General features: G+C 36.6%; 1 protein-coding gene across 8 annotated transcripts in view; it reads right to left on the bottom strand.

The window, feature by feature from the left end:
- UTRN (utrophin) overlaps positions 1-14,425 on the bottom strand; it is a 538,889-nt gene that overhangs the window by 312,730 nt on the left and 211,734 nt on the right. For all 8 annotated transcript variants that reach the window (XM_043457450.1, XM_043457448.1, XM_043457451.1 and 5 more), the window contains 5 exons: positions 12,622-12,792; positions 10,366-10,527; positions 9,806-9,943; positions 4,089-4,277; positions 3,013-3,185 (listed from right to left, as the gene is read on the bottom strand). In XM_043457450.1, coding sequence (XP_043313385.1) covers positions 3,013-3,185; positions 4,089-4,277; positions 9,806-9,943; positions 10,366-10,527; positions 12,622-12,792 — 833 coding nt within the window. The remainder of the gene's footprint in view (positions 1-3,012; positions 3,186-4,088; positions 4,278-9,805; positions 9,944-10,365; positions 10,528-12,621; positions 12,793-14,425) is intronic.

Genomic DNA, 14,425 nt, shown 5'->3' with positions numbered 1-14,425 from the left:
TGCCTGAGTTTGATCTCACTGACACCATACTGTAGCAATTAGAAATCAAGACGAGCTATTTTCCTCTTGTAAGTACTACTGTACTATAGTTCAGTTTACCAAAGTTCTTTAGATGTCCAATTATCCTTAAATGATTACTTTCCTACCTAGAAGTAGGGAAGGATCCCATTTAAGTATATGGAAAAATCGACTGTAAAGGGTAAAATTGGATACATTTTAATTTGTTAAAATATTGAATAAATATTAATAGATTCAAAAAAAAAACTTATGTGCACCAGGAGACCCCACAGAGACTGAGCCAGACCTGCCTTTGAGTGTTTGAGTGTCTCCTGCAGAGGTACGGGTCAGCAGTGGCCTACCGCAAGGGTTAGCGCTCTGGGTGCAGCAGACCTGGGTGTGGGTTAAGCCCTCTTGGAGAAGGTCACCATTAACCCCACCAGAGAGCCACCAGAACTTACATAGGAGGGCACAAACAAAAGCTTGTGCACACCAGGGCCCAGGAAAAAGGAGCAGTGACCTCTCAAGAGACTGACCTACACTTGCCCATGAGTGTCCCGGAGTCTCTGATGGAGGCATGGATCCGTGGTGGCCTGCTGCAGGGTCAGGGGCACGGAGTGTGGCAGTGTGTGCACTGGACATTTTGAAGGAGATCACTATTATCTTCATTACCTTCACCATAGTTTGGTCTCAGGTCAAACAACAGGGAGGGATCACAAGCCAGACCATCAACAGCAAATTGGATTAAAGATTTACTAAGCCCTGCCCATCAGAACAAGACCCAGTTTCCCCCACAGTCAGTCTCTCCCATCAGGAAGCTTCCATAAGCCTCTTATCCTTACCCCTCAGAGGGCAGAGAAAATGAAAACCACAATCACAGAAAACTAATCAAACTGATCACACGGGCCACAGCCTTGTCTGACTCAAGGAAACTATAAGACATGCCATGTAGGGTGACCCAAGACAACAGGTCATGGTGGAGAGTTCTGAGAAAATGTGGTCCACTGGAGAAGGGAATGGCAAGCCAATTCTTGCCTTGAGAACCCCATGAACAGTATGAAAAGGCAAAAAGACAGGACACTAAACGATGAACTCACCAGGTTGGTAGGTGCCCAATATGCTACTGGAGAAGAATAGAGAAATAACTCCAGAAAGAATGAAGAGATGGAGCCAAAGCAGAAACAATGCCCAGGTGTGGATGTGACTGGTGAGGAAGCTTTGATAGGGATTATATTGAATCTGTAGATTTCCGTGGTTAGTATATATACTTTAATAATATTAACTCTTCCAATCCATGAGCACAATATCTTTCCACTTATTTGTTGTCTTCAATTTCTTTTATCAGTGTCATATAGTTTCCAGAGTATAAGTCTTTTACACCTCCTTGGTTAAATTTACACTTGGGTCTTTTACTCACTTTGATGCAATTGTAAATAGGATTTTTTTCTGAAAGTTCTCTTTCTGAGAGTTTGTTATTAGTGCAGAGAAATGCAACCAATTTCTGGATATTAAATTTTGTATCCTGCAACTTTACTAAATGTGTTAGTTCTAGTAGTTTTTGATGGAGGTTTTAGAATTTTCCATATATAGTATCAATCTCTTCAATAAGCAGTGTTGAGGAAACTGGACAGCTACATGTAAAAAAGAAACTAGACTATTTTCTCACACTATGTTCAAAAGTAAACTCAAAATGGATTAAAGACTTAAGTGCAAGACCTGAAGCTATAAAGCTCCTAGAAGAAAATATAAGCAATATGCTTTTTGACATAGGCCTTAGCAGTATTTGGGGGGATGTGTCTCCTCAGACAAGGACCACAAAAGCAAAACCATACAAATGGGACTACATCAAACTAAACAGCTTTTGCACAGCAAAGGAAACTATCAACAAAATGAAAGGGCAATCTGCCACCTGAGAGGAAGTTACTTGCAAATGACGTCTGACAAGGGGTTAATAGCCAAAATATGTAAAAAACTCACACAACTCAATATCAAAAAATCAAACAATCCAATTAAAAAATGGGCAGAGGCTGAAGAGACATTTCTCCAAAGAGCATATACAAAAGGCCAACAGGTTCACGAAAAGATACCCAACTAGTGTCATTAGAGAAATGCAAATTAAAACCACAATGAAATATCACCTCACACCTGTTAGGAAGACCATCGTCAAAAAGATAAGAAATAGCAAGTGCTGGTTTGGATGTGGAGAAAAGAGGATCCTTGTCCACTAGTGGTAGGAATGTAAATTTGTACCACCACTATGGAAAACAGGAAAGAGGATCCTCAAAAAATTAAAAATATATCTACACTATAATCAAGCAATTTCACCTCTGGGAATACATCCAAAGAAAATGAAAACTAACTTGAAAAGATATCTGCACCTTCATGTTCACAACAGTTTTACTTACAATAGCCAAGATAGAGAAAAAACTTAAATGTCCATCAACACACGAATGGATAAAGGTGTGTGTGTATATATATATATATATTATATATATATATATGCACTTAGCTGTAGAAAGAATGAAACCTTGTCATTAGCAACAACATGGATAAACCAAAAGGGTATATGCTAAGTGAAATAGGTCAGACAGAGAAAGACAAATACTGTATGTTTTTACTTATATGTAGAATATAAAAACAAAAGAAACAAACATAATAAAACAGAAAAAGACAGATACAGAGAACAAACTAGTTATCACTAGAGGAGAAAAGGGTAAGGGGAAGGGGCGACACAGGTAAGGAAGGATTAAGGGAAACAAACTACTAGTATAAAATAAACATGTAAAAATAAATAAATAAATAAACATGTTACAGAGATTTAACACACAGCACAGGGAATATAGTCTATAATATTGTAATAATTTGTATCTTACATAATATGTAAAAATATTGAATCACCATGTTGTTCACCTGAAACATATAATACTGTAACTGAACTATGCTTCAATAAAAATAAAGTACATATGAATTTACAGGTCTTTTAAACAATTAAATATTAATTTAATTTGCACATACCCTTTACGATCATTGTACAGTCTATTAATTCTGTCCCACTTTGCATTCAACTGAGTAAGTGTATCCCGAATCTGAATGGCTTCAGGTCCGGAAGCTTCGAGGATAACATCCGGTTGTTTTTCATGAATGACTGCAATCTGCTCTCCGAGTTTGTCCAGTTGGTCTTTGATATTCTGCAAAGATATTTTCATAAATTAACAAAAGCCAGCAAAGAGATATAAGAATGGAATCACGAGAGACCAAAAATTTATATTGAACAAGTTACTTAAAAATAATGAGACATAATTGTTGCTCATCAAAACTGGAAACTTTAAAAAAAATAATATCCAGTACAGGCCAAAGCATGAGCTATGCTACCTAATAGCTTAATAGCGGGGAAAAAATCCTCAGTGATGTTCAAATTAGCATTTGTCCAGGACATACAAAAAGCTTTAATAACAGTCTGTAAAGCTAATGAAATGTTTTTTTTTTTTAATGAAGTGTTTTAAAGCTAGAAATTACATATACTTTCAAACAACTAATAATGTTAATATTTAAGTTGTCATTTAAGACAAAACTGAGTTATCAGATAAACCTATCAACTCTATCAGCAAGTTTATTATGACATGATACAAAAATGCAATCAAAATATATGAGTCTTGATGATATCAAATAGTTTTCACAAATTACCTGAAAACTTTCAGATCCCTAATTAACTTACAATCAACATGCCATTCCAAATCTAATCACTAGACAATCAAATCGTTCTAGGTGGTAAGATAAATGCTCACATTTTACATCAAATGACAATCAAGTTTATAAGATAGGAATATGATTTGTGCATGTGTTTGATTTTAAAATATCTGTTGCAAAAAAAAAACTGTGGACACTTAAAAATCCATACCTACTATTAACAAATTAAAATTTCTGACAGCATTTCATTGGCAATATAGGAAAAGTTTGTTTTTCATACATATTATTATTTCCTTGGCACAAATATAAAAGGCTAAAGACCATTTAAGTAGGCACAGTGACAAATTCCTTGCTTTATTTCTATATTAACTGCAGGTATTCAAATGTACTGCCTGGATATTTACCTTGAGAGAATCTTCCTGAAACGAGAAGTCTTCATAGACAACAGAGCTTAGCTCTGGAGTATTAAGTGATAATTCAACATCATCCATGGAAAGTAAAACTTTGTTAATTTCAACCAGATAATCTGTAGGAAGGGGTGGTGATCTAATTCCAGGAGCGAGCTGACTTGTTCTCTGTTGAATAGGGACTGCCTGTATAGACATCAATAATAGCAATACACATCTCTTAGAATATACCCACAATGAACTGCAATAAATAAAAAACTTTTTAAAGAATCAACATTATTTTGTGGAGAAATTCAATACCATAAGCAGAAATTTTAAAACTTGCTTTAATTTTTTAAAAGTTTCCCTGCACTGCTATGGAAACCATTAACAATCTCTCTGTAGCCTGCTGTTAAAAGGCTTAAATAAGCTGTTAATGCTTGAAAGGTTTGTTTTTTTAAGACTTACACCACTAAACTCATTTAGAAAATAGGAAAGCACAACAACTCCTTTGCAAAGTTATTGAAGAAATGAGAATATGCTGCAAATCATGAAATTCTGTATGAAATAAAAATTTTAATACCATTGTTATTACTAATAATAATATACAATATTACACTCCATTTTTTAAAATTTCACAATTAGATTAAACACTTCTGGGCCTTGCTGGTGAAAAAGTAAATAAGGGTAAAACATGTATTTGTAACATAACATAGCAAATGCAATGGGAGATTTAATTAAAATAATATCCAGGCAATTCAGTATATAATCTTAATCTTTGAGAACAATAAAACACAATATGAATGCCCTACATAAGACGATAGGTCCTACCATGCTAAATTCGGACAGGTTCTAACTTAGGTGGACAATTATTTATCCTAGTGTAGCATTTTCTGTATCCCCTAATCAGAGCTTTCTAAACAGTAAAGTGTCTCTGGGATAGGCCATGAGTCCCTGGGTTCAAGTCCTTTACTCTTTGACAGCTACCATTTAATAATTGCTGTCTACTACCTGCCAATGGTCAAAGAGCATCCGACTCATGAATTACAGTAGTTTCCTTGACACTTGCATCAGATTTCTATATCGAACTTCTGAAAAACGGTCCTCCTCTGTAAACTCAAAGATGACACTGAAAGGGCTTTCCTGGTGGCTCAGTGGTAAAGAGTCCGCCTGCCAGTGCAGCAGACACGAGTTTGATCCCTGATCCAGGAAAACCCCACATGCTACGGAGCTGCTCAGCCCGAGTGCCACAGATGCTGAAACTGTGCGCTACAGCCCGAAGGTGCAACTCCTGAGCCCGTGTGCCCAAACCACCGAAGCTTGTGTGCTATAGAGCCTGCGCTCTGCAACAAGAGAAACCACTGCAACGAGAAGCCCACACAGCACAGCTAGAGAAAAAGGCTGTGCAGCAAAAAAGACCCAGTACTACCCAAAATAAATAAATACATAAATAGTTCTTAAAAAAGATGACAGTGAACACGGTCATAACTGAAAACAGTTATAATTCCTAAACAAGACCTAAAACCAAGGTTTAAAACAGTGAATGATTAGGATGGTGGTGACTCTTGCAGTCTGCATTTACCTGTCTCCTACAATTTGATAAACTACCACTTTCACCAGTTGTTAGGCAGTCCTGGATAGCCAGGTGAGAAGCAAGTCCACTGATTTCTTAACTGTATCCACAGGTTTGTTTCTACCTGACACTAACATTAATTTTATTAGACTAATGCCACACATTCAAATTTCAGTCAGAAAACATGTCTAGGTATCTACTTGTACATCTAAGATGGCAAACTATACATTTTAAGTAAATATAAAAGAAGGCTGAAAAAAATGTGTACACTCAGGAACCAATTTTAATAAACAGATGTGAAATATTTCTTAATAATATCTTTCTTCAGATTTTAACTTTAAACAGGCCAATTTTTTGGCACATCATAAAAGGAAACTCAGTTCTTCCTCTTCTTAACTTTAAGGAAAAAGAAAAAAGACACAAAGAAAGTACTTAACAGGTTGAGTAATCATAGCAAAGGAGTGAAAAAAACTGGAACCTGTTCTCCTACTTGGCTTTCGCATCTATCAATCAATGTCTTGCTCAGAGAGCCTCTGTTTTTTCAAGATCAAAAACTACTCCAGGCCTCCAGCTATATTCGATCTGTGCTTGTAGGACATTCAACTTTATAGTACTTTCCTCATTAGCACCACTAAACATCCTAGGGCAGATTGTCTTTTTCAGTCTGCAATGACTGGTGAGAGTCACTTATATACCTTAACCACCACTACAAGGCAAGGAATTCTGTGCTGTTTCTTCATTTATACAACAGGTTGTGATTCTGCAAGGTCACATGTATCCGCGTCAAGGTGAACTGGGCAGGTCAATCAGTATTGTAAATAGAAAATTCGAAGGGTTTTTCTTTTAAAAAAAAAAAAAACTATGTTCATTAAATACTGTATTCTTCTATTAATGCATACATGTATGCTCAGTCGCTTCGGTCATGTCCCACTCTTTGTGACCCCCTGGACTATAGCCCACCAGGCTCCTCTGTCCATGGGATACTCCAGGCAAAAATACTGGAGTGGGTTGCCATGTCCCCCTCCAGTGAATCTTCCCAACCCAGGGATCAAAACTAAGTCTCCTGCATCTCCTGCATTGCTGGCAGATTTTTTACCCACTGAGCCACCTGGAAGGCCTTTCTATTAATACTATACACATAATCTAGGATTTCCTGAGTGAGCCTCCATACCCTTGCAGAAGCAGCAAGGCCATTCAAGATTCAAATAAAAGCTTACTATATTCCCGAAATAGGTGTTATTCCAAGAGAGTGATCAATCAAAACACCCGAGGAGAAAAATAAGATCCTCAAGATCTAACCTAGACTTTACTTCTCGATATTTTTATTTTTAAAGAATTCAGCTAGAATACAAAAGTACAGATAAATACAGTGTAGCACTAAAATTAGACAATACTACATGATACACCTCATGTCATACAACAACCTAAATTCCAGATACATTAAAAAACTGATTTTAAATGACACTTTACAAACATTTCCCATGGGCAGTGGAGCCTGGCAGGGGCCCAAGAGTCCAACATACCTTAGCAACTAAACCATTACCACTATTACAAACATTTTCTAAGTTTTGTTTTTCCCTTCCCTGACAGAAACAAAGGACTCTGACTATGATGTGTCCATGTAGATTTATCAGTTGTAACACACATACCTCTCTGGGTGGGATGTTGATAAAGGAGGAGGCTGTGTGTGTATTGGGGGTGAGGGGACAGGGTATATGCAGAAACTCTTTGCTGTGAACCCCAAGCTGCTATAAAAAATAAAGTCTATTTTAAAAAAACAAACAAGAAATTTAACATCCCTTCACAATAGGCTCTGGTTCCCCACTGCCTGGCACCTCCTTCCGTTTTCTCTCTTCATCAACCTCCACCCAATTCTCCTCTCACTCCTTTTCCCATTTCCAGCCTGAATTCACAAGGAGGTTGAAGTGAAAAGTGAAGAGAAAGTGTTAGTAGCTCAGTCATGTCCGACTCTACGACCCCATGGACTGTAGCCCGCCAGGCTCCTCAGTCCAAGGGATTCTCCAGACAAGAATACTGGAGTGGGTAGCCATTCCGTTCTCCAGGGGATCTTCCCAACCCAGGGATCAAACCCAGATCTCACTGCAGGCAGATTCTTTACCATCTGAGTCACCAGGGAAGCCGAATAATGAGGTTAATCCAAATGAAAACTCACTGAGGGGAAAGTGAAAGAATTTTTTCGGCTAAAATCCTTCTCATGTTCCAGCTTTTTGTAGGTGCATACATCACACAATCCTTTCTAGGCCCTTTCTCCACCTCCTCTCATCCACATAAACTTTTTCTAATCATTTAACCGGGGGTAAAATACTGCCCACAGCATGCAGTGGGTCACTGCTCACTCGAAAAAAGAGAAAAGAAAGACAAGGAAGAAAACAAGTCCTGTAAACTGGTGGTCCTCAGTGCTGACTGAACCTTAGACTCATCTCTAAAGTTTTCTTCTTGAAGTCTCCACACCTAGGCACAACCTGAAAGAATTTGATTTAACTGGTTTGAGGCTTGACTTTATTTAAGCTACTCAAGGGATTCTAATGTTCACAGTTAACAGTTTTAAAAACTATAGATTTGTAGAAGTATATAGGTTAATGTAAGAAGGATAAAAATGCTTTAATGTCTTAAAATCATTTTATTTACAATAACTAATGCTAGTGAAACCAAAATGAAGCCACTCTGTAATAGTATACATTAGTACTTTCAAAAAGCAAACGTATTTATGTGTTAAAAGTCTAAAAATTGTCTCTATTTGGGGCCCAAAGATGAAGTTCCAGAGACGAAAGATAGTTTTAAAAGCAACAATTAAACAAAGTACTATAATATAATCTTAAAAATGTTAGAAATAAAAATGGAAACAAGTATTAAGAGACAACATATTTTTCAGATAAAATAAGAAGATAAAACTCACACCAGAGAATAACAATAAAATTAGCAAGATTCAAGAGGTACTAAGGCACCAGTATATTGAGAAAAGGTAGAAAAAACCAGTATAGCTATACTATATGGGGAATGACAGTGAATCAGAGGTGGCAGAGGTCAAACCAAAGCCTCTATATATCATTACAGTGACAAATTTTGCACTTAAAGCTTTTTATGCATTTTACAATATTCCTACACAATTTCTTGGAATAGGAAATCATATGATCAGCCATGACTTAGGGGATGAGGAATAATCCTGAGAAAAATAACAGAAGATGGGCTGGAGTTATGAGAAGCTTAGGGAATAACTAATAGGTAAAAATCACAGAAGTCTGAATTATGGAAGGGATAGAGGATTTAGGAAGTTACTTTCCCAAGTTCATAAAACAAGTAACTGATAGAACTGGATTCAACTGCTGGTTCAGTCCCGTATCTTATTTCATTTGGACCTAATGGTTTTAATCCTTCCTCAATGTGGTGTGAGGAACAAAGCCTATGTGGAAAAGGAAATGATTGAGAAGATTTTGAGGTTTCTACCTTGAGAATGGGTAGTTTTGAAAGTAATTAACTAAGTAAGATAGGGAACGAAGTAGGAAACAGGTTGGGGGTGGGGGGAGGTAGTGAGAGGGCTAGTTCAACCTGGAACCTGTTATAAGGCAGCAGTATAAACAGATGGAGACATCCAATAGACAGCAAGCCGAGAAACCTGAATCTTCTAGTAGATTCCAACATCATCAACGAAAACTGGTTCTAGGATTACTTAACAGACCTCTAAGGAACACAGCACATTTACAACATAGCTGCAAAGATGGCCATTGAAAAGGGAGCTGGTGGTGAATCTTTTTCTAGAACATAAATCATATTTTATCAATGTCATGAATTTACTTACTAGAATTTTTTTTTTAATGTGGTCAAGACCTCTACACATAAAATACAAAACTGAAGGAGGAAGTCACACCCCAAAGGTTTAAAACATTATCAGAAATCCAAAAGGGATGTCCTATAATAAAATTTTATGTTTCTATTTTCTTAATATTGCCTCATCCAAAAATATAAACCTATCTAGCAATACACACTAGAAAGGAGAAGGAAATACCATTCCAATTGGTTTCAGACATCACTGATTTGACGTCTCATTGATTTGAGAAATCATTTGATTTGCAACATCAAACATCTGAATGGCAAGAGCTGAAAAAGTTATTTAAGTGGAAAAGAATCTCCCCCATGACAATACCTTAGTTTTGTTGTATCTTGTGTGCAAAAGTAGTAACTGCAAACGGATCTTTTCTTTTTTAGTATCTTCCATAGGTTGATGCAACATTTGTTCTCCTCTTTGTAGAACTTCCTCGATCTGGGCTCTCTCCTCATCCATCTGGATGTTTGAAAAATATAAATTACTCAAAAGAAAAAAGCACAAGGTCAATTACTATCAGTTCCCAAGCAGAACCAACCTACAAAGTATATTATAGTCACCATATGTTTATCTGAATGATACACAACAAATGTGTGTGTTTCTCTTAAAATATTTATATATGAAGCTAAAATAGCTCATAAAGACTGCTAGTTTAGAAGCTAAATAGCACTAAGATAACACTATCATCAGAAAATGTCTATTTTTTAAGATATTATGTAAATCACATGACAAATCTTACATTGACACTTCGCAGAAAATCACATTTAAATCTGTTCTATCATGTTTGGCAGATATCTGGGTAAACATTATTAGTGTAAAGATGTAATTAACAAACAACAAAAGTGACAACACCATGGTTTTGAAAATCTCCTTGAACCAACCTTTTCATCTTCATCACTGGATTCCAAGTGTTTTTCCATAACTTTTAACATATTATCTATGTCACTTTCTAATTTTTCCAAGTCAGAGAAAGGTACAGCAACTTCAAATGCTTCACTGGTGACCAGACACGGGTATGATAATGGTTCCTGGCCAATTAGCAACTGTGGAGGGAAAAACGCTCTTTAAAAAGACGGTCTTAACTTGACCTTTCACCATTAATCAGTGTCAAGAAAGAACTAGCATGTGTTTGAATTGACTTTAGTTTATTCATTCACACAGCAATAATTTTTACCAACTTGGGCATCTCTGATTACCACATTCTCCAAATTCCAGCCACAGATGTGAACTAGTGTGCAAGGGACCCTGACTGCCTGGAGTGTGTGAGGGGCATTCTGGGACCACAAGCAAAACATCAGGAAACAGTGCCATGATGCAGAAGCCACCCCTGCCTTGGCCAGAGAGGAAGAAAGACCACCTCCGAATACAGAAACGTGACAAAGAATGACTCCCAATTAATGTTCTCCAGTACAGTGCCCCCTGGATTGTGATATCCAAACTTCAGAAAAGTGTATCCTTCTCAATGCAGTATTTTCAGACAATATCTATATAGAAATAGTTTCTATGGACGTGCCTAAAATCAATGTGTGTGCATGCTCAGTCGCTTCAGTCATGTCTGACTATTCGTGACCCCATGGACTGCAGCCTGCCAGGCTCCTCGGTCCATGGGGTTCTCCAGGCCAGAATACTGTAGTGGGTTGCCATGACCTGTCTCCAACAGATCTTCCCAACCCAGGGATAGAAGCCATGTCACCTAAATCTCCTGCAATGCAGGCAGATTCTTTACCAGTGAGCCACTGGAGAAGTCCAAAATCAATGTAACAGCTTTAATAAAATGAAATGCAGGAAAACTAGCAGTGTTGACTGAACACGGGGAAGCTAGCAACCTCTCTGGAAAAATCTATTTAACAGCATTTGTATGTACAACTTTCACAACAATTTCAAGGAATTCTATGAAGTGATCCTAAGGGCATATTAAGAGACAAGCAAAAAGACACACGTAAGAGAATTTTAACAAGACAATATTTATAAAAGCACAATAAAAGTGGAAAACTGACTTAAAAACCACAACAGATCATATAATTGAATAGCTGTTAAAAACCTTGTCAAAGGAGAATAAACAAAACAATATAAAAATTTTGATACTTTAATTTCACATACATATAAGAACAGAAATACATGTCAAAATGTTAACAGAAATTATTTATGGGAAAAATAATCATTTTCTTCATACTTTCTTTCAATCCACCTCCTATGTCTCCTATACTACTTTTTTACATTTGTAGAAAAATCTCCCATAGAGCTACTGAAAAGACTAAAGTAAGCTTAGGTCACAAGGTAAGGAAGGCAAGAGTTAAAGCAAGATTTTTGTTTGTTTTCTTTAAGTTGTAAATAATCTAAGTATATTCTTAGGCTATGAGAGATAGTTTGGCCTATTTTATCAGATATTTTGGGATTCCCTGGTGGCTCAGTGGTAAGAATCTGCCTGCAAATGCAGGAGACCCAGATTTGATTCCTGGGGCAGGAAGATCCCCTGTAGAAGGAAATGGTAATCCATTCTGGTATCCTTGCCTGGAAAATCCCATGGACAGAGGTGCCTGGTGGGCTGTAGTCCATTGGGTCACAAAGAGTCAGACAGGACTTAGCAACTAAACAATAACAACATCAGATATTTCAAAATAAAGCAAAGTTAGAGAATAGTTACTTCCTACAAAAATGAGGACCCTTCCTCTTAGATAATTTCAATACGTGAAACCTCTTCTCAAATGGGTTATTTTCTTTAATACTAATTTTTTAGATTCTCTCCTTCATTTGCACAATCATAAATAAGAACAAATGCTCCAATCAAAGAAAAGTGATCAAACCATTTTCATTTAATTTTTTGTTGTATATATCATATAATTGGGGCTTCCCAGATGGCACTAGTGGTAAAGAACCTGCTTGCCAATACAGGTAGATGTAAGAGACGTGGGTTCAATCCCTGGGTGGGGAAGATCCCCTGGAGAAAGGCATGGCAACCCACTCCAGTATTCTTACCTGGAGAATCCCATGGACAGAGGAGCCTGGCAGATTACATTCCATAGGGTCGCAAAGAGTCAGACACAACTGAAGCGACTTAGCACTAGCACTGTATAACTATCTACCATTCAGCTACATGTGTACAAGAAAATAGCTTCATATTAAAATATAACACTTACTTTGGCACTTCTGATGTGTTGAGAGACCTTTTCAAAATTTCTGTTCAATTCCGCTAATTTTGGTTCTACAAGCTCCCGGCTTGAGCCTCCACGTGCACTCATCAAAACAACAGCTTGATCTCGGACATTCTGTACTTGGAGGTTGACATCATCCATCTCAGAGAGTAAACGCTAATTGTAAGAAAGCACGAAATTATCACATGGGAAAAATCAAAACCAAACACGGGTGCAGTGGTAACTGGGAAGTAAAGGGAGCTTAAATAAATGTCAGATTCCTAGTAAGACATTTCAATACCATCAATTTGAATAAGAGCTACTCATATATTTTAAAAAAGAGAGAGAGACTTGTTCATGCTATATGGGAAGCATTTTAAACTACTCCCAGTTTATATAAAACTTTACTTTATAACTGCATAGTCTATAAGATTTATTGTGTCATTTCTTCAACCATCTTATTCTAAGAGTTGTAAAGCTTCTTGAGGCTGATAAAAGATTAAGTAGCAAGGAACAGACTTTAACTTCTTTTCCCCCTAGAAATCTTGTTTACCACCATCCTCCTTTCCTTGGTGAAGGTAAACTGATTTGGAAGTGAGTTGAATATTATCATTTAGTTTTTAACTAAAATGTACAACAACATTATGCAGTTTCCTCTGGCTAATTTCATAATGGTCATTAAATTCATTTTCAGGCCTAAGAAAGGAATGCAAATACCTGCCTCGATTTCTACTTCATTCATAAGTTTTTGAAGAGTGCTGGAAATCTCTCAGGAGTATGGCTATAGGTACATTTTGAATGAAGTATTAGCTTATCTGTACGTATCTATAAATTCTGCAGATGTTTTCTTGGTGATTTACAAGAATGAAAGATACCGCAAGGTACTCAATGATCTCAGACGTGGAGCCTAATCCACTGCTCTGAAGAATCTAAGCTTACTTGTTATGGTGGCTGAGAGAAAATAAGTAGTTTGAGGAAGTAGTTTTTAAATTAGTATATGTAGATAGAAACAGAAGAATATCAACTTAACTATGGAACTTTTCATATGTGTTCTCTTGCATCTAAATCTTATTGTCATATTAAAAAAAAAAAACAGCCACTGCTTGTCTCAAATTTTGCTAGTTGTGTACAGATTCTTGAAATTCTCTTTAAGAAAAATCAAGTGGAAAGAAATAAACACTTTGCAAATAGGTCTTGACTTTCATGAAAAATTGTTTAAAGGTTATGTTAAACGTATGTTAGTAATTTAATAAATGTAATAAATTTAATAAATTCACTAAAAGTGTAGTCCTGGAAATAAGGAAAATGTAGTAAAGAAAGGAAACTAATTCATGCTTTAAAGGTTTTACAGACGAATAATTAAACACTCTAAAATGGTTTTGTTTCACATGAACCATCTGGTGTGAAAAAGCTCTGTAACGTCTAAAGGACCTGAAATAATTGTTATTTTGCTGGCAACAGACACATTCTTTATTGTTTGCAGGTTCCTCATCAAATCTTTAATTATGCAGTGTTTCCTGTCATCAATAAACAACGTGAAGGGGAAAAAAAAGATTCATTCAGTGATGTCTGCAAAATGTTGTAAGAGTATATTTGTAACCCAGAATTCAATTGTTCATCCACATCTGATGTGTCAGAGAGTTCCAAAGAAGGATTGGTGGGGCCTGAGCAGTAGATAGAAAAGATTTCCCAGGGGAAATTCTTAAAAGTTAGGTCTGACCTTCAACTTTGAAACAAAATGTAAAAACACAGGAAAGAATAAGGGGTACTCTTGGCACTTTTCTGAGACTCTGAAGTCCCCAGAACAACA

The sequence above is a fragment of the Cervus canadensis genome, chromosome 33, assembly GCF_019320065.1.
Source record: "Cervus canadensis isolate Bull #8, Minnesota chromosome 33, ASM1932006v1, whole genome shotgun sequence".
NCBI classification, from domain to species: Eukaryota; Metazoa; Chordata; class Mammalia; order Artiodactyla; family Cervidae; genus Cervus; species Cervus canadensis.
The sequence above is the reverse complement of the archived record's forward strand: the minus strand, read 5'-3'. Positions and strand labels throughout refer to the sequence as shown.